The 19,428-nt window shown below is 36.8% G+C and overlaps 2 protein-coding genes across 5 annotated transcripts in view; one reads left to right on the forward strand and one right to left on the reverse strand.

Annotated features, from left to right (window-relative positions):
* The window catches only part of DIP-kappa (Dpr-interacting protein kappa), a 200,391-nt gene that overhangs the window by 100,740 nt on the left and 80,223 nt on the right, over positions 1–19,428 (reverse strand). For 3 of the 4 annotated variants that reach the window (XM_089257272.1, XM_089257270.1, XM_089257271.1), the window contains one exon: positions 9,469–10,676. In XM_089257272.1, coding sequence (XP_089113398.1) covers positions 9,865–10,676 — 812 coding nt within the window. In that variant the 3' untranslated portion in view covers positions 9,469–9,864. Of the gene's footprint in view, positions 1–9,468; positions 10,677–19,428 lie in introns of those variants that run through there. The other variant, XR_016196390.1, reaches the window with a different exon arrangement.
* Positions 4,840–5,555, forward strand: LOC149091933 (ficolin-1-like). The gene has a single exon (XM_089257064.1). It carries the CDS (start codon positions 5,034–5,036, stop codon positions 5,553–5,555), a length of 522 nt encoding a protein of 173 aa, XP_089113190.1. The 5' UTR covers positions 4,840–5,033.

Raw genomic sequence — 19,428 nt, forward strand, 5'->3', positions numbered from 1 at the left:
TCAACCAAATTTAAGGATAAAAATTCAGAAGAAAGTGTAATTTTATTATTTGAAAAGTATTTAACATATTTATACCGTATTCAAATTAAAATCTATATCAGGTGATTTCCAGAGCTTAGGAGTACTTGCATTAAAAGGCAAAATCAGAATTTAACAAAAATGTAATGCATTTTTTCATATTCATAAATACATATAAATTATTTAAATGCTTATAATTTATAAGGCATAGTCTAATATTTCTAATGAGAGTTCTAGATTGATAAACATTAATTTCCGCTTGCAATCGACATTTTAGAGCTTTGTCAGTGGCCACAAAGCTCTGGCACCTCTACGTACAGATATATACCTATGGAATAGAAGAGATTAAAGGAGATTAGCTTTGAAAATCTTCTCATATATGTATATTATATGACTTACCACGGCTATGCTATGATTATACTGTCGTACTCTCCAGACTCATGTTTCTGAAATACTAAATATGGAGAGGCTCATTATTTTAGGTTAAGGATTATCTATAAGAAAAAATAATTGAAAATATTTTTTAAAGAGAATATATGTATATTTTTTACATATTTACATATAAATAAACTTACAAACGAAAAACAACCAATGCTACTTTAATATCTCGACTTCATTCCAAGGCCAAGTGTTTAACCACTTACTTTTCGCACAGACTGTACATACGCACACGGACACGCACACTTATGCACATTTAGCATATGTAAATGCTGGCTTCTTATGTGTCGCCCTGTTAACCCAGTCGTTAGGCTTTGCTGTCCATCTGGCATGCGCTTTTCCAGCCACTAATTGCTTGGAAAATCTGCTCACTTCCACACGACAACATTTCAATGGCAGCCGCAACAAATTCCACTGAGCGCTGCCCGTAGAAAGTGCAAAATATTTAACAAACGAATGCCAGTTGGGCCAACATCTTTTGGTCCAATTTTAAATAAAGACGACGAGCTCTTGCTGCCAGCTGTAGTGCAGGAGTGTAACATGTGTATGTGTGTTTGTGTGTGTGCTAGTGTGTGTGTGTGTTGGGTTTTTTTGGTAATTTGTGCGGTTTGTGCCAACAATTATGTGCTTGGCTGCTGCAGTGCTTTGTTTTCCAAATACCCTGTAAATGGAACCAAGACAAGTTTGTTAATGAAGGTAAACTATATGCATTTTATTTGATTGCAAGCCTTTGTTAAATACCGCTGTATGTGTCGTCTAAATAGATATCGTCTAAAATACATATGAAAATTGAATTGAATTGATGAATTCTTCTGGATAATTGAAATTCTATAAAAACAATAATTCTGATTAAATCTGAATATGTTTAAATCAATTCAATCATTATAAATGTTCTACGGTCTACCATCTCTTCTCACCACCTATGAAATCCTCATAGATCCTCGCCCATATCCTTGCGCCCAAAAAACCTTAGATATATGCAAGTCGTTCACTGTGTTACCTTTTCTATTTTGTTGCCCTTGTTGCCTCTCGTTTCTTCTGGCAAATTGCACAATTGCTTTCTGGTCGGCTGGCTGCTAGTTACACAAGTATTTATTTTTGTATACATACACATTCGCGCACGTGCCTCTCTTCAGATGACTCCCCCTGTGCGTGTCCTTGAGAGCTAGTGAGTGTGGGTGCCTTGGACTGCAGTTACATTCCCAAAGTTTCCAGCAGACATAATGCTTGGGTATTAGTTTCACACAAATTGTTGTCACTTTTATTTTTATTGTAAACTTTCTGCATACATTTACATATAAATTTATGTTACATAGATATGCCACAACTTATATATTCACATAATAAATAGGCTTATGAAATCATAATAACTAGCTATATATATATGTATGTATGTACTTAGTTTATATATATATGTATGTATATAGTTAGATGTATGTGTAAGCTGCACATACATTTGAATACATAACTGAGCTTCTTTATGTTTTTTACGCACGCCTTATATATAAATTCATATACATCGCTTTCTCATCAACAGCAATTTTTAGTTCTTATTTTTTTTATTCCTGTGTATAAATGCTGATTGGGAATTTAAGTTCTACTTAATTAGCTTTAAATAGTTCATATTTATATATTTAGATTTATATAATTTTAATTCATTTTAACATTTCAACATTCATTTTATCTGCCATAATTTAATACTTAATTATATTTACAACATTTTTAAAGCAAAGCAGAATTTTTCATATGTATATATGTATATATAGTCGTAATATTTTTTTATTTTATTTTGTCAATTCAATTATTTACAGAGCAACTTTAAAACATATTTCAATGGAAGTAATGCAATTTGTTTTGTTTTTGTTTTGTTTTTATTTTATTATTTTTTTATTGAAATATTTACAATTATCATTGGAGAATGTAATTGATAAAAACAATAATTAAATCTGATTAAATCAAACAAATAATTTCAACATTAATGCAACACATTCAATTTATAATAATATGCTATTTTGAATTTTGTGTATATATAAATCGTATCACTAGCTAATATCTCTCTAAGGTTTTAACATATATATTTTCTATATATATTTATCATTTTTTATTCATTTATTTTATTTTTGTATTGAACTTTTTTAGTTTTGACGCTAAATTTACTACGTAAATTCGCTATGTATGTATATGTTTGTGTTTGCAAATACGCCCACCTAAATGCAAATTTGATTAACAGTGCTTTTTTTAGTTCGACATATTTCGCTTTGAATTCATATTGTTTAGTATAATTAATTTATGCTCATTTAATGGGGCAAAGCTTCTGTTGTGTTTTTACATTTTACATGCTAGGCCGCCTCTTCGTGTCTCTCATTTAAGATTCGGCTTTTGTTTATTGACCCCATGCATATTTCATCATTTATTTGTGTGGACATATTTCCATAGCGCGCATATTTCGCACTGATTTCGAATATAGTTGCAGGCAATGGCAAACAAACATTTTCGCTTTCAATTTTGTAAATATTGCAACAGCAATTGGCTTTTGGCAGTTCGCAGTTCGCAGCGCATTCAAATGAAAATACATACATATATTATTAGTTTTGTTGAATTTCGCTTTGAATTACTTCCCACTCGCAGGGCAAACGCAAACTATAATTGCAAGGTTGAATGGCTGAATAATTATGATGTCCTCATGCTGGAGCATACGAGTTCTATATTAAATTAGGGTTTACAAATTGAAATGTAATTTCGTAATATAGAGCACCTCTCAAATAATAATAGCATGTTAAGTACAACAAGTAAGACGACTCTAGTCGAGACTGCTCGTTTAGGAGATACCCTGAACCCTCCAATCTGCCATTCTAATCAACTGAACAATCTGAACTTCTCTTAGGCACACATAGAACGCGCTCTGCTAACTGCGCAGTAAGCAGCGACTGCGCTTGGGCTGCTCTGCAGTGTGGACAAGATAAGAATTTAATTGTTGAATAATTCAATTTCTAAACGTACAATCTTTTTGAAACTTTCAGAGCTTAATCATATCAAGTTATTTAAAATAAGTGCAATAAGTGATATCTGTCAGTCAGGTATTCCCTACTGATCGATTGACAATGCTCAACTGACTGTGTTGACGCCTTAAAGACATTCTCATAACATTTGCAATCATTTGCCACTGATAAGCTGAGCCATTTACCCCATTAGGTATTCAACAACTTGAGATCAGGCAAAGTCATGTCACCTACGACTTTATATTATCAACTATTTCATAAATTGTCTGGCTGCTGACGACAATCAATGTTTCAAATAGTGATAGGAAGTATTTGCATATATATTAAATAGATATAAATATAAAATAGTATATACCATAGGAATGCCAAGCCAATAGAGAACTAGATGCACACTGTGGAAAATACTGCTATCAGATTGTGAAGCCCCTTCTTGCACACGCCTCATCCGTGTTCTCAAAAGAGAAATCTCTATCAGAATTACAATCGAAATTGGATAGCGATATGCAGAGTGTAAAAGATCTACAGAAAACAATTGAACTAAAAGATAAAGAATTGGCTGCAAAGGTTGAATTAATTGAATCAAAAGATAAGCTATTCGCTTCTCAGATTGAATCAAAACATAAGCAATTCGCTTCTCAGATTGAATCAAAAGATAAGCAATTGGCTTCTCAGCTTGAATTGATTGAATCAAAAGATAAGCAATACGCTTCTCAGATTGAATCCAAAGATAAGCAATTCGCTTCTCAGATTGAATCAAAAGATAAGCAATTGGCTTCTCAGCTTGAATTGATTGAATCAAAAGATAAGCAATTGGCTTCCAAGCTTGCATTGATTGAATCAAAAGATAAGCAATTCGCTTCTCAGATTGAATCAAAAGATAAGCTATTCGCTTCTCAGATTGAATCAAAAGATAAGCAATTGGCTTCTCAGCTTGAATTGATTGAATCAAAAGATAAGCAATTGGCTTCCAAGCTTACATTGATTGAATCAAAAGATAAGCAATTGGCTTCTCAGTTTGAATTAATTGAATCAAAAGATAAGCAATTGGCTTCCAAGCTTGCATTGATTGAATCAAAAGATAAGCAATTGGCTTCTCAGCTTGCATTGATTGAATCAAAAGATAAGCAATTCGCTTCTCAGATTGAATCAAAAGATAAGCTATTCGCTTCTCAGATTGAATCAAAAGATAAGCAATTGGCTTCTCAGCTTGAATTAATTGAATCAAAAGATAAGCAATTCGCTTCTCAGATTGATTCAAAAGATAAGCAATTGGCTTCTCAGCTTGCATTGATTGAATCAAAAGATAAGCTATTCGCTTCTCAGCTTGAAATGATTGAATCAAAAGATAAGCAATTCGCTTCTCAGATTGAATCGAAAGATAAGCAATTGGCTCTTCAGAATGAGCTCATCGACACATATAGAAGAACAAGAGATACTACTATAATTGAAAGAGATAACGAAATATTGAAATTAAAATCTCTGATAGAGGAACAAAATCACAAATTATCTGACTTAGAAAGTGAATCAGCTGCAAATGCTGCGAAAATTAAAGATCTTCAATCGAAGCAAACAGAATATATGGAATATATGAAAAAGTTAGAGGAACCTAACTGCCAAGGTAAATCCAATACATCTGCAATGATATTACCCAACATCGGGCCATTCCTCGTACCCTGCGACTCTAAGCTTGTGGGATCTGGTTGGATCGTGATTCAGCGTAGAATTGATGGAACTGAAGACTTTAATCGCAACTGGGAGGGATACAAGAGAGGATTTGGGAACATGGAACATGAGTATTTCATGGGATTGGAGAAGATCCATTTAATTACACAGTCGCAGCCGCATGAGTTATATATTCACTTGGAGGACATTAATAACGAAACCCGATATGCCCGGTACAGCCATTTCCTCATTGGCAGCGAAGAAGAGTCGTACGAGCTTAAGAAGCTTGGTGATTATTCTGGGAATGCTGGCCATGCCTTAGAATATCATAAAAACATGAAATTCTCAACAAAAGATCGCGATAACGATTTATCTGACAAGAACTGTGCAGCAGATTATGGGTCTGGCTGGTGGTTTAAGAAATGCTTGAAGTGGTAAAAAGAAAAAGCAAAACACTTGAAACTATGTATATGCCCTATTGATTTCTTGATAATTTCAGTAATTTAAACGGACGATATACACTAAAAGATGTTGGGAGTGGAATTAAAAGAATAGCATGGTATTCAAATTCGCTTAAGTTCACACAAATGGTGATTCGGCCAAAGTCGTATTAAACGACTTTAACTTCAACTAGAACATTTCAATGTAAAGTTCGTTTCAATAAAGAAATATCTATGCATGCAGCCATTTCTAAATTTGGTTGTAAATTAAAATTAATGTATGGGGCAGAATTTGTTGGAATTAATTATCGCAAGCATTTATTACGTACTTTACTCTCCATCAGGTCATTTATGCCTGGTCCAATATGTGTCAGAACACATCTATTTCGACATATGTATGTATAATGGTTTTGTTGAAATGTATGTAACGGGCAGAAGGAGGCGTGGCAGACCCCACAAGTATATATATTCTTGATCAGGGGACGAGCTGAGTTGCTTTCGCCCGTCTGTCCGTGTGTTTTAACGCGTCGATCTCAGAAGATATAATAGCTAGAGACTTTAACTTTTTTAATAATGTCCATATATATCGCGCGGATATCGAGCTTATCTCTAAGACTCGATAACATATGCCGATATTTTCAGGAAGCTGAATTTAATTTCATTATTATTCAGCTTAAAAGCCGTTGGTTCTAAGCTTAAAGCCCACTTCATCAATCCTTAAATTCCAGCTTAGCTAAACATCTTCAGGACCTCACCCTAAGCTCAAGCTTACCGACAAAAACATCTGCTAATTTTATAAACAATGCAAAACTCGTACAGACATACCAAAGAGGCTATAACACTCACTCCCACACTCGGAATCCCATAAACAAAAGATCACATTGCACACTTTTGGTGGGAATCCAGTATTCAGCATATCTTAAAGTCACCAATCGGGAGCGATTCTGACACAATAAACAAATCAAGCTAAAAATCATAAGCGAACTCCCTTAAATCTCAATATCTTGAAGATCGAGATTCCATCTATTTACATAAGAAAACTCAAGCCTAAGTAGATCAAAGCAAATCAATAAGAAGTTGTTCTCCAATATATTATCATATGTAATATAAGACAGCATTTCAGCCCCACTTCAATGAAGCTCAAAGTCTAAGAAAGAAGAGAAGAAGAGCATATTTGCCTTTCTCTTTACAGGTGACATCAGCAAAATGTTTCAAAATATTTTATAAAAATGTATATAATAATTAAAGTTCTCCTTTTTACTAGTATGATAAGAATAGAAGGAATATAATATAAATATATAGTGATATATTCACCGAAAAAAACACAACAAACACCTAGATAAATCTATGGAAAATCACGCTCACCCTACTATATGCCTTTCGGTCTTGAAAACGCCCCAGCAACATTCCAAAGATGCATATTAGAAGATTTAATCTATAAAGATGGTTTATCTATCTCGATGACATGATTATCTTTTCATCCTTATTAGAAGAACATTTAACCTCCATAAGAGTATTGCACAGATTGCACATAGCTAACCTGTTATTACAATTAGATAAATGTGAATTTTTGAGGAAAAAAACAGAATTCTTAGGACATATTATTACCACAGAAGGAATTAAACCAAACTCTGAAAAAATAACAGCAATAATCAATTTTCCAATTCCCAAGACACCCAAAGAAATCAAACTCTTCTTAGGTCTTTGTGGATTCTACCGCAAATTTATCCCAAACTTTGCTAAAATAGCAAAACCCCTCACATTAGGATTAAAGAAAGACACGAAAATCGATATAAGAAACCAAGATTTCATCTCAGCCTTCGAAATGTTAATAGCACTCCTAACAAGTGACCCCATACTAATATACCCAGACTTCAATAAAACTTTTTCACTAACCACAAATGCAAGCAATGTAGCTATAGGAGCAGCTCTTTCACAAGATCACAAAGCAATTTGCTTTGCTTGCAGAACTCTAAACGAACACGATAGAAAAATGATTACTAGCTATCGTTTGGGCAGCCAAATATCGTATCTCTTCGGTCGAAAATTCCAAATACTTAGCCCCATACTAATGGGGCTACATAATATAAAAGAACCAAATACGAAACTACAAAGATGGATGATCAAACTAAGCGAATACGACTACGATATCAAATATCAAATATCACGATATCAAATACCTACCAGGAAAAGAAAGCTATGTAGCTGACGCCCTTTCTAAAATCAAACTAGACGAAAATCTCCTAGGAAGAAGTTAATAGCTCGCTAGCAACCATTTGCAGTGGTCAAGAAGATAATCAAAGCTTATTTCCATTTCAGAAAGACTCTTAAACTCATATAGCAGACAAATAGAACTCATGAAAGAAATGACTGCCACATTTGCCAAAGACGCTATTAAAGAATATCTCTGTTTAAGGAATAACGCATTATACTTTGAAAGCATCTCAGACTTCCAAACATTTCAAAAAGCGTACGCAGAAAACATGACTCGACAGTAAAACCAAAACCTTAAGAACCTCCTCACCCCGGTATCACAAAGAGAAAAATTCTACTTCCCAGACCACAAAAGCTTATACAAAATATCATAAACAAAATTGAAATGTGTAATCTATCTAAATCTGAAAATAGAAACACAAAATTAAACCTTGAAATCACTCCAGAAATATACAGCCCCAGAGAAAAATATGTCATGGACTTCTATCTAATCGATAACAAACAATTTCTATCTTGTATCGATATATATTCAAAATTGGGAAATTTAGTTGAACTTAAAGGCCGTGATTGACTCGAAACTAAAAGAGCAATCATAAAAATCTTCAATGACATGAAATGAAAAGCCACAGAAATTAAAGCAGACAAAGACTCAGCGCTTATATGCGCAGCCCTTCAAAGCTGGCTAAAATATGAAAACGTAAACATCAGTATAACCACTAGTAAGAAAGGCACCGCCGACATAGAAAGATTTCACAGAACGATCAATGAGAAATTAAGAATCATTAGTACAAAATCTGACATAGAGAACAGGCAGACTAAATTCGAAACTATTCTATACATTTACAGCCACAAGACAAAACGCTTGACAGCGAACAGAACTCCCGCAGACACACTTATTGACGCAGGTACCCCTTCATACGATGCACAGACTAATAAGAAACACAAAATCTTAAATCTTAAAAATTAAATCGATTACGATCGTCATGTCGGCTGTCGCAACGCTAGTCTAGAAACATTATTTGTCTGACGAATTCGACTAGCACGCATTGAATGTTGCTGCGTCGCGATCTGTCTTGCTGCGATTCTTGAGCTGTGTAGATCGATGTGTTGTGCCGTGCTTAAATCAAAATATAAGTCATAATACAAAGTATAACAACTACTGTGTGATCTTATTTCGGGACTGGATTTTCAACAAAAAGAAAAAGGAAAATTTACGAAAGCAAATACAATAAATAATTTCAGAAACCAACATCTTACTACTCTTACTCTTATCAATGATATCATCAACCAATACCCAAAGCATTGAAATCAATCCTCCCACGCTCCTTTTTATGGCGAGCACCTGTCAGCATAATCCAAAGTCCAGACAACAAAAGCGCGAAAGCAGACCTATAAAACATCCTCATCATCCAGCTTAAGCAGTTCAGCTGTAATCCAGTTGGGTTCGCAAATTATTCTCTAATGTCTATATCTAATATCATAATAATATCTAATATCATATAATAATAAGGAACACCAATTCTCTCATTAAGCTTGCAGTCAGCTTGGGTTTGATTGGGAATTTCTTATTTATTTTTGATTTGTAAAGGACGTTTGAATGCAAGTTGATTTAAAATGAATTGGAGTCGTTGCGGCATTGCTTCGCATTTCAATGCTTGATTAATTGCATTAGAGAATCTGTTTGGAAACTGAGAAACGAAATAGCCAAGAGCTCTTCAACTGCTGCTGATTGGCAATTTAAAACTGAATGTATGTAAAGGCCACGCCAGTTGCAGTTGCCATTTAGCATGAGAAACATTTAACGATTAGTGCTATACAGTTGATATATATGTTCATATGATATATGTATATGTTCATATGAGTATGCCATTTGTATTTCTTGTGCTGTTTGCTTTGCACAACTTTTATGCTGTTTTTTATACTTTTCACTTACTTGTCTAAGTTTGATTCTGTTTTGCACGCTCTTGGCGTGCGGTTTGTTCTGCTGCTTCTTCTAGCTCGACTACTTCTTCTTCGTCTTCTTCTGGCTCCACTTCTTCATCCGCTCCGTCATGTTGTTGTGCCCTAAATGAGTTTTTTGCAATTATTTGATTTCATCTCGAATGCCAGCGCTGGCAAAGCACACTAAATGTGTTTGGCTGGGTTGCTCCTGCCGCACCTCCTGCTCCGGCTGCTGCTGCTGCTGCTGCTGCTATTGCTGCTGCTGTTGTTGTATAAATTTGCGGCAACAATGCGGCAACCTTATTACCAACAGCCGAAAATGTTAGCATTAAATGTTGCCTATGCGCCGCACTAATAGAAAATGCGATCCGGCTGCCGATAAAATGCAGCGCCAGCAACAAGGGCATAACAACAACATCCGTGGCAACAACAACAACAATGCCCGCTGACAATATTACTATGCAAATGAGCGTTGGCCAATCGCATTGCGTCGTCACACGCGGCGTATGAGCTATGTGAAATATGCGCGGCTCTGGCTGCCACGCCCATCGATTGCTATTGCTGGTCTGGTTGTTGTTGTTGGTGTTGTTGCTGTTGTTGGTGTTGCTACTGTGGCTGGTCCTTTGGCTGCTGCCGCTGCTGCTGCTGCTGCTGCTGCTGCTGCTGCTGCTGCTGTTTATGTTTGACTGCACGCTGACAGCAGTCTCCAGTGGCTGAATGTGGGCTTGGCTTTTCATATTACTCATACGCCATCGACTTGTCGACGCTGGCAGCGACGCCAGCAGCGCCGCCGGCAAATAACTCGATAAACGTTTGAAAATCCCAAATGATTGCGTTTTAATGCCGCGCATTATTTTACCAAGTAGATTATGCTGTGCCAGTGAGCCTGCAGAATTGTGAAATGCTCCGGGCGGATTACGCACGGGCGTTTGATTGTTATCGCCAGTGTTGCCACCATGGTTGCCTGCGAATGAGAGCAAGAAAGCAGAGTTAGAGGACCGGGTGGCAGAGCAGGGAGGGCGGGAGGGCGGTAGGGGGAGTGAATAAGAGGCGGGCGCTTCATGAGTGCTTGAGCTCTTGTAGTAATCAGTTTTTGGTTAGTCGGGTTTATATTTTCATTTATTTTGCGCGTTACCAAAGCCAAAACGACATTGGCTTCAGCCAGGCGAGGCGGTGCCGGGCGGGGCCGGCCGGGGCGGGTCGGGGGCCAGGCAGATGAGGGAACGTTGAAGAAAATTGCTATGGCTGGTGCGTTGGTGGTGGAATGCATTTAATAGTAGTTGCCTAGGCTAGCCCCTCTAGCTGGGATGGGCAATATGAGTATTGCTTCTTAATTTATTGATTTTGCACTCTGCGGCTTGGGCCAATTGCTGTTTGTCTGGCCAACAGCTAAATTGGCACGTTTGGCTCATAAACCTCAAAATCAGCAATGGGATTTCATTAATCGAATGCAGCTGCCAAGCAAATTATAATCAAAGCGAGCTAGCTGGAGCACATGTAATCAAAATTATGGAATCGAAATAAGCAGACTGCAAATAATATACAGGGGCGGGGAAAAGAGTTTTCCCATTTTGAGTTTGTATAAAATGCTAAAAACAAATAAAGTGTATAAATAATATGAAATATATATAATATACTAAATATATCTACCAGTAAATAATGTTTCGAATAAATCCAATCATTATCAATTTTGTAAAAACGTTAAATATAATATATACTTTATGCATTTTAAAATATATATTTGAATATTCTGTATAATAACTGAATGTGACTCTTTGTTTGTCTTTGATAAATTATATATATATTATTATTGTTGTACTGCATATATATACATATATAGGTATGTATATATTTATCTTTGCTGGCTCCCTTAAACATTTTTCTGTTAATTTAAAATTCTAAATCTGAGCAAGTAAAAAATACTGTAAAATTTATACGCAAAATATTTGAAAACATTACAAAAATAATCCAAACTTTTTTTTATATACATGTATATGTGCACTGGTCAACTGCCAAAGGAGCGACCCCACGCCGCCCCTATTGCCCCCCGTCTGTCTCACTCGCTCAGTCGCCCCTCTCCCTCTGGTCAGCTCTATTTGTGGAGCTCACTTAAGCCAGCGCCACCCGAATGGCTTCCATTCCGGCTTGCTGCTTGTTGACATCTTTTACTTGCACGCGGACTCGTCTCAGCATTTTTATACGTATTCTCCGCCTGTCGCTCCGTCTGTCTGCCCCTGTCTCTCTGTCCATCTGACTGTTATTTCTTCTCTCTCCTTTTTACAACGTCATTGTGTGTCTTTATAGCGTCAATGCATTCGACGAGCGTTTCGACAGCGATTACTCGACAATATTTTACCGCTCTGGCTGCTTCTGTGCGTCTTTATGTGGCGGACAGTCAATGTACCCAAAGCTGGGACAGCGTGTGTCCCCTGTCTCCACGCTTGATTGAGTGCTACTCCCCACAGCCAGCACTCCCCTGCCCCAGCCTCTCCACTCACATTCCCTCCTGCCGTTGCTGTTGTAGCTGCCTTTGGTTTTTATGCACGTCATTGAACGCACTTTGTTGACCGCATGTCAATGTTTGATATATTGCAGGCACAGTGGGCTGAGTAGTGTTGAAAAGTAGAAAATTGAAGATGTCTCTAATGCAATTATTATTATTTTTAATTACTAAATAATCGAAAATTTTGTTTGCTCATATTATCTGAACAGTTTCTTTGGATTAATTTTTCAGAGCAGGTTTTACTGGAAATTAAAAGAATGTTTGCCGCTGATATTAAAGTTAATTTTTAAAATTTCTATTTCTTTTTTAAAATTTGGTTTGATTTTGAACTTTGACTAGATGAATTCACATCAATTTGATATACTTGTTTTTGAATGTACAAAGGTTTCTTCACTATGCCATCGCATTCGTCCCACTGTGCCCAGCCACTCAGCTACATATATCTGGGGAGTTCATAGTGTTGGCTGGTCGAAAGTACATACATATGAGGGCTATTAAATATATTTTATCAGCTTTTAATCTTTTGGCATTTGGCTTTTCATCAGCTGGCGTCATAAATAACAACAAAGTGGTATTTAAGCGCGCATTGCGTTGATTTTCCTGCTGGCTTTTTGTGGCCCTTGTGGCTCTTGTTGTTGTTACATTAGCTGTTCTGCTCTTGCTTATATGGGCAGTTGTTGTTGTTGTTGTTGCTGATGTTAATTTCGACCATAGTCAAAGTCATAAATATAAAGTGATAGATTCGACAGAGCGCAAATACTTCAAATAAGCCAAACTTCAAGCAATTTCAAGAGCGTCAAGAAAAGCGAAAAGACAAACAAACAAAGCAACAACACACACATGCCCATTTATCCACACACTCCCCCGCACACACACACACACACACACATACATACTCACCCACAAACACACCGACACGAAATTCGTACGCCTAACTTAGCCTTGAGCTGTTTGTTTAAGGCTCGAAGCAAAATTGAGTCGGAAATTCGCATTGCCCTTTGATTGATGTCAAAGACATAAATATCATGCATGAGTGTGTGTGTGTGTGAGAGAGAGAGAGAGAGAGAGAGAGAGAGAGTCTGTGTGCATATGGGTGCCCGTATTCACGCTTCATTGAGAACACATTGAAAAGGTGTCAGAGCCGACATTCAGACAATTCTGATGGCATATTTCATTCGATGCCAATTCAAGGCAATAAATATTCCCCATTTTTTTGTGCATGCCACGCATCTTTGTTCTGATTTTTCAACTTTAGCTCATAGGTCCCATACATGTATTTATTTATATATTTATGTGTGTGCATTTTGTTTTATTTATAAGCGGCGCCGATGACAAAACAAAGGGCTGAAAACTCTACGTCAAAGCTGTCAATCGCAAATCAATCAAAAAGCCATTTTGTGGCACTGCTTGTTTGCCTTTTCTTTCTTTTTATGGGAGATTAAATGAAATTCTTATTTTTATGAATTTATATTTATATATTCAAGTTGGGGCCTGACTTAAATCAATATTTAAAGATTTTTGCGGAAAGTTATCCTGCCTTGCAGCACATTTTTATGTGTGTTAGTTAAGTAGAACGGGATTCAGGTAAATATGAAATTACAAAAAGTTAATATAATAATTGGACAATTGTTTTGCAAATACTGTTGTTTAACGTGTATTAAAAAAAAAAATAAAAATAGAAACCTAGCAAATTGTTTATATTTTATCATTATGCTTATTATTCAATTATTTTTGAGTCAGAAATTTCCTGTGTATGTGTGTGTATGTGAGTATGTGTACCTATATATGTGTATGTGTGCCGTAAAAGAATCTGAATTAGTTGATTTTTTCTTAATTAATAATAATAATTAATAATAATCATTATTGACTTGAGATTTTTTTAAATTTGTAATGAAATTAAATATAGCTATACTTACAAATATTAAATATTATAAGTATGTGTATGTGTGTCCATATTATAATAATCACTTGCACTCATAACTTTCAACAACTGCGATCGAAGCAAAAGCTCGTTGACAACTGAGTAACTGAAGTGTGAGTGCTCAAATAAGTAACATTACGAACTGCCGACCATCTACACATAACATTCTATTGGTGTGTGTGAAGCTGTGGATCCTGTCAGCAATCATAAGAGAAGCGCTCCAGAAAGTCACCGCTAAAAGACTCAGCTCTAATAGACTCGCCATTTGCAATCCACACTGTTAAAAGACTCAGTGGATCCTATCACTCAATTGTGATTTGCGGCTGCTCATCGTGCTGGTATGTGTGAGGTTGTGGATCCTCCAGCAATTAGGAGAGAAGCGCTCTAGCGCCAAGTCTGCTTGCTCGCCTATGCCGTTTACATACGTATACATATACATATATCTCCAAGCTGATTCCCACACGCACACTTGCAAATTCTATTCGCAGCGCTCTTTGTTTATCTTCCCACTGAGAGTGCCTGACTCTTCTCTTATGATCCAAAGCTCAACCATTTCTCTTGGCTACGTTGCTTATTCAAATAACTCCAGGGTGGAACGAGTACAACTTGTGCTGAGCGCGTTTGCTTACTTTTAATTCCAAAGCTGTTTTTATGAGCTTGCAGAAACCAATGCAGCTAATAGAAAGAGCTGCATACGTACATGCATATGTACATACATATTTAGGTAATATTTAAATAAATAAATTTAAGAAAATTGAAATAAATATCTATGTGGTGGAATGACGACCGAGTCAACACACCGCTTCCTGTCTGCATTCTGTAAATAATTTTAATTCAGAATATAAGAAGCATACGATTTTATAGCTACTACATCATATTTGTTTTCATTGTGCTTAATGGGATTGTTGTTCGGATCGGGTTTCTTTCGAAAACAAACTCAAGTGTTTTTATCGAATGTGCCGTCGGAGCAAACAGCTTTTTTTTACCCTTGTTATTCTTTCAGTTTTACTTCTTGCTCTTTCTGCTTTCTTTTTTAAGGCACTCTCGATGCACGAGTGCGTTTGCAGCTCTTCGTCTGCTGTTTGCACATGGCCTTTGTCCAGACAAGCGATATGCTCCCGCTCCCACTCCCACTCCCACTCCCACTCCCACACCCGCTCTTCCACACTCTCCTACTGGCAGTTCCGTTCGCTCAGTTCGGATCCAGTTCATTAGTGCAGTCGGTTGAGCGGCATTTCACGGACGCATGCCTTAAATAATTGCATTTTAAATGCAATCAACATTTTTGCTCGCAAATATTTTTGGTCAGCCAGCCATGTTGTTATTGCTGTCGGTGCTGTTGTTGCTCAAGGATTAAAACTGGTTGCATAAACCGCAAATAAAACCACTCGCTGTTTATGGCTAATTTGTCGTTGCGTTTTGTTGTTTGTTCTTGTTTTTTCCGCAACTAATTTGTGACATGCACCAGTTTTTAGTGAACGAGGAGCGGAGGCAGGACACGCATGGTGTCCTGTGGCCGCACAGACGTGGATATTGGTATTGACAACGTCACAATGTCAGTGTCAATCAGCGTTTAAGCTGTTGCCCGCCTCTGCTCTGAGTGTTGTTGTTGCATTTTGGCTATGCGATTGATGGCATTTTTATTGCAGCGGATTTATTTGAACGGTAAAGCGAGCACACACACACACACACACACACACACACACACACACACAACACACACACACACACACACACACACACACACACACACACACACACACACACACACACACACACACACACACACACACACACACACACAAACCGACATAAATACATGGCAATCACAATGCTCTCCCACGCTCTCTTGCACGCTTTACACAAAGATTCACACACACACACATAGCGCTTTCTTTCACCCAAACACATCGAACTCCTCTCTTTCACACACACACACACACACATATGTATAGTTTCGGTGTGAAGCATTCACGGCCCGCTGCTAAGGTCTGGCGTGCATTCGAAATGAAAATGGAATAAAATACAAAATAAATTGTTGCTGGGTTGTGTTCTGCGGCTGTATTTTGTGGCTTAGTTTACTAACCTACTCCTCCCCCTGCGGGCCCACCAGCCGCTCCTCTCCTGCCCTCAATTTGTCGGTTAGCTTTTGTGGCTGGTTTGATGTGCAACATGCGAGCTGCATTCCATTGCCGCTTCCGCACATTTTATTCATTTTATTCGTTTTGTTGGCTGTCGTTGTTGTTGTCGTTTTTATGTTGTTGCTGGTATTTCGTTGTTATCAGATTAATACGCACTTTAACCGCATTTTAATTGAAATGACGGCGTTATTAGCGCGAAATTGATTTGTGGCTTTTCCTATTTAAACGGTTTGTAACAATTTTTTGGTAACCGTTTAGATCGCGCCCCATAATCATGCCCATAAACAGTCGAGCAATTAAGTTATGGAAAACGATATTCGAGTAGCGCAGTTTTAGTATATATAGACTAAATATTTGAATATATGCAGACACGTTTGAATCAAACAGAAATATGCTAATTTATATCAAGCTGATTTAGGAGTGGTTGTACATCGCATATACATGTAGCCCTAAATTATCGTAGATTTCAATCATTCTCTGCTTTAAATGTCTAGCCTGCGAGTTTAACTTTTATATATTAACATGAAATTATTGATTTATGAGAAAATAAATATAGCTTATTCCCGACTATTATTAAGCCTATGTTTGAATTACAGCGATTATCGCTCACTGTAATAAAGAGAACACTTCCGCTTCTACAACACCTATGCTTATTTAATTGAGTAGAGAAGTTTACAGGCTTTGATGGTTTTGTGAAAAAGTATGTAACGGGCAGAAGGAATCATCGAAGACCCCATAAAGTAAATATATTCTGAGTCATCTGTCCGTTCGTCCGTATGAGTGCGTCGATCTCAGAAGATACAAAAGCTGGCAAGCTTAATTCTGGCATGCATACTCGTGTATACTAATTTTACGATAAATCATCCGATAACTGTGCTTTGGTATATACATACATTATGATTACGTTCTGAAAGGTTCATTAAGAGTGTACGTCTAGAAATTAAATTTCTTAACAAATAGATACTCATAATATTGCCCACACTGCAGCGCAGCCCAAGCGCAGTCGCTGCTTACTGCGCAGTTAGCAGAGCATGGGCTTATGCGTATGTGTGGATAAATGTGTATGTATGTATGTATATGTGCATAAAAAAAGTGCAGAATGGATCGTTCAGGGTATCTCCTAGTCGAGCAGTCTCGACTAAAACCTTCTTACTAGTTGAAATCATTGATATTTTGCTTGCATTACTTTAAGTTATTTAACGGATATCTGTCAGTCAGGTATTCCCTACTGATCGATTGACAATGCTCAACTGACTGTGTTGACGCCTTGAAGGCATTCTCATTCACTTGCAATCATCTGCCACTGATAAGCTGAGCCATTTGCCCCATTAGGTATTAAACAACTTGAGATCAGGCAAAGTCATTTAACCTACGACTTTATATTATCAACTATTTCATAAATTGTCTGGCTGCTGACGTCAATCAATGTTTCAAATAGTATCAAAATGCGAAACACGCGCTTTCTTTATTGAGATGAATGCAGAGCTTGGATCAGTTCGAAATAAATTCAATTGTGAAACAGTTCAAAATGGAAATATATCTGAAGCTCATCATCTTAACATCATTCAGTGTGACCTTTGTGACAATGGAAAGTTCGGTAAGTATTTGCATATATATTAAATAGATATAAATATAAAATAGTATATACCATAGGAATGCCAAGCCAATAGAGAACTAGATGCACACTGTGGAAAATACTGCTATCAGATTGTGAAGCCCCTTCTTGCACACGCCTCATCCGTGTTCTCAAAAGATAAATCTCTATCAGAATTACAATCGAAATTGGATAGCGATATGCAGAGTGTAAAAGATCTACAGAAAACAATTGAACTAAAAGATAAAGAATTGGCTGCAAAGGTTGAATTAATTGAATCCAAAGATAAGCTATTCGCTTCTCAGATTGAATCGAAAGATAAGCAATTGGCTTCTCAGCTTGAATTGATTGAATCAAAAGATAAGCAATACGCTTCTCAGATTGAATCCAAAGATAAGCAATTGGCTTCTCAGCTTGAATTGATTGAATCAAAAGATAAGCAATACGCTTCTCAGATTGAATCCAAAGATAAGCAATTCGCTTCTCAGATTGAATCGAAAGATAAGCAATTGGCTTCTCAGCTTGAATTAATTGAATCAAAAGATAAGCAATTGGCTTCTCAGCTTGAATTGATTGAATCAAAAGATAAGCAATTCGCTTCTCAGATTGAATCGAAAGATAAGCAATTGGCTTCTCAGCTTGCATTGATTGAATCAAAAGATAAGCTATTCGCTTCTCAGATTGAATCGAAAGATAAGCAATTGGCTTCTCAGCTTGCATTGATTGAATCAAAAGATAAGCTATTCGCTTCTCAGATTGAATCGAAAGATAAGCAATTGGCTTCTCAGCTTGCATTGATTGAATCAAGATATAAGCTATTCGCTTCTCAGATTAAATTGAAAGATAAGCAATTGGCTTCTCAGCTTGAATTAATTGAATTAAGAGACAAGCAATTCGCTTCTCAGATTGAATCGAAAGATAAGCAATTGGCTTCTCAGCTTGAATTAATTGAATTAAGAGACAAGCAATTCGCTTCTCAGATTGAATCGAAAGATAAGCAATTAATTGGCTTCTCAGCTTGAATTAATTGAATCAAAAGATAAGCAATTGGCTCTTCAGACTGAGCTAATCGACACATATAGAAGAATAAGAGATACTACTATTATTGAAAGAGATAACGAAATATTGAAATTAAAATCTCTGATAGAGGAAAAAGATCACAAATTATCTGACTTAGAAAATGAATCAGCTGCAAATGCTGCGAAAATTAAAGATCTTCAATCGAAGCAAACAGAATATATGGAAAATATGAAAAAGTTAGAGGAACCTAACTGCCAAGGTAAATCCAATACATCTGCAATGATATTACCCAACATCGGGCGATTCCTCGTACCCTGCGACTCTAAGCTTGTGGGATCTGGTTGGATCGTGATTCAGCGTAGAATTGATGGAACTGAAGACTTTAATCGCAACTGGGAGGAATACAAGAGAGGATTTGGGAACATGGAACATGAGTATTTCATGGGATTGGAGAAGATCCATTTAATTACACAGTCGCAGCCGCATGAGTTATATATTCACTTGGAGGACATTAATAACAAAACCCTATATGCCCAG

The sequence above is a fragment of the Drosophila navojoa genome, chromosome 3 (assembly GCF_054131105.1).
Source record: "Drosophila navojoa isolate 15081-1374.11 chromosome 3, UAZ_NAV_1.0, whole genome shotgun sequence".
NCBI classification, from domain to species: domain Eukaryota; kingdom Metazoa; phylum Arthropoda; class Insecta; order Diptera; family Drosophilidae; genus Drosophila; species Drosophila navojoa.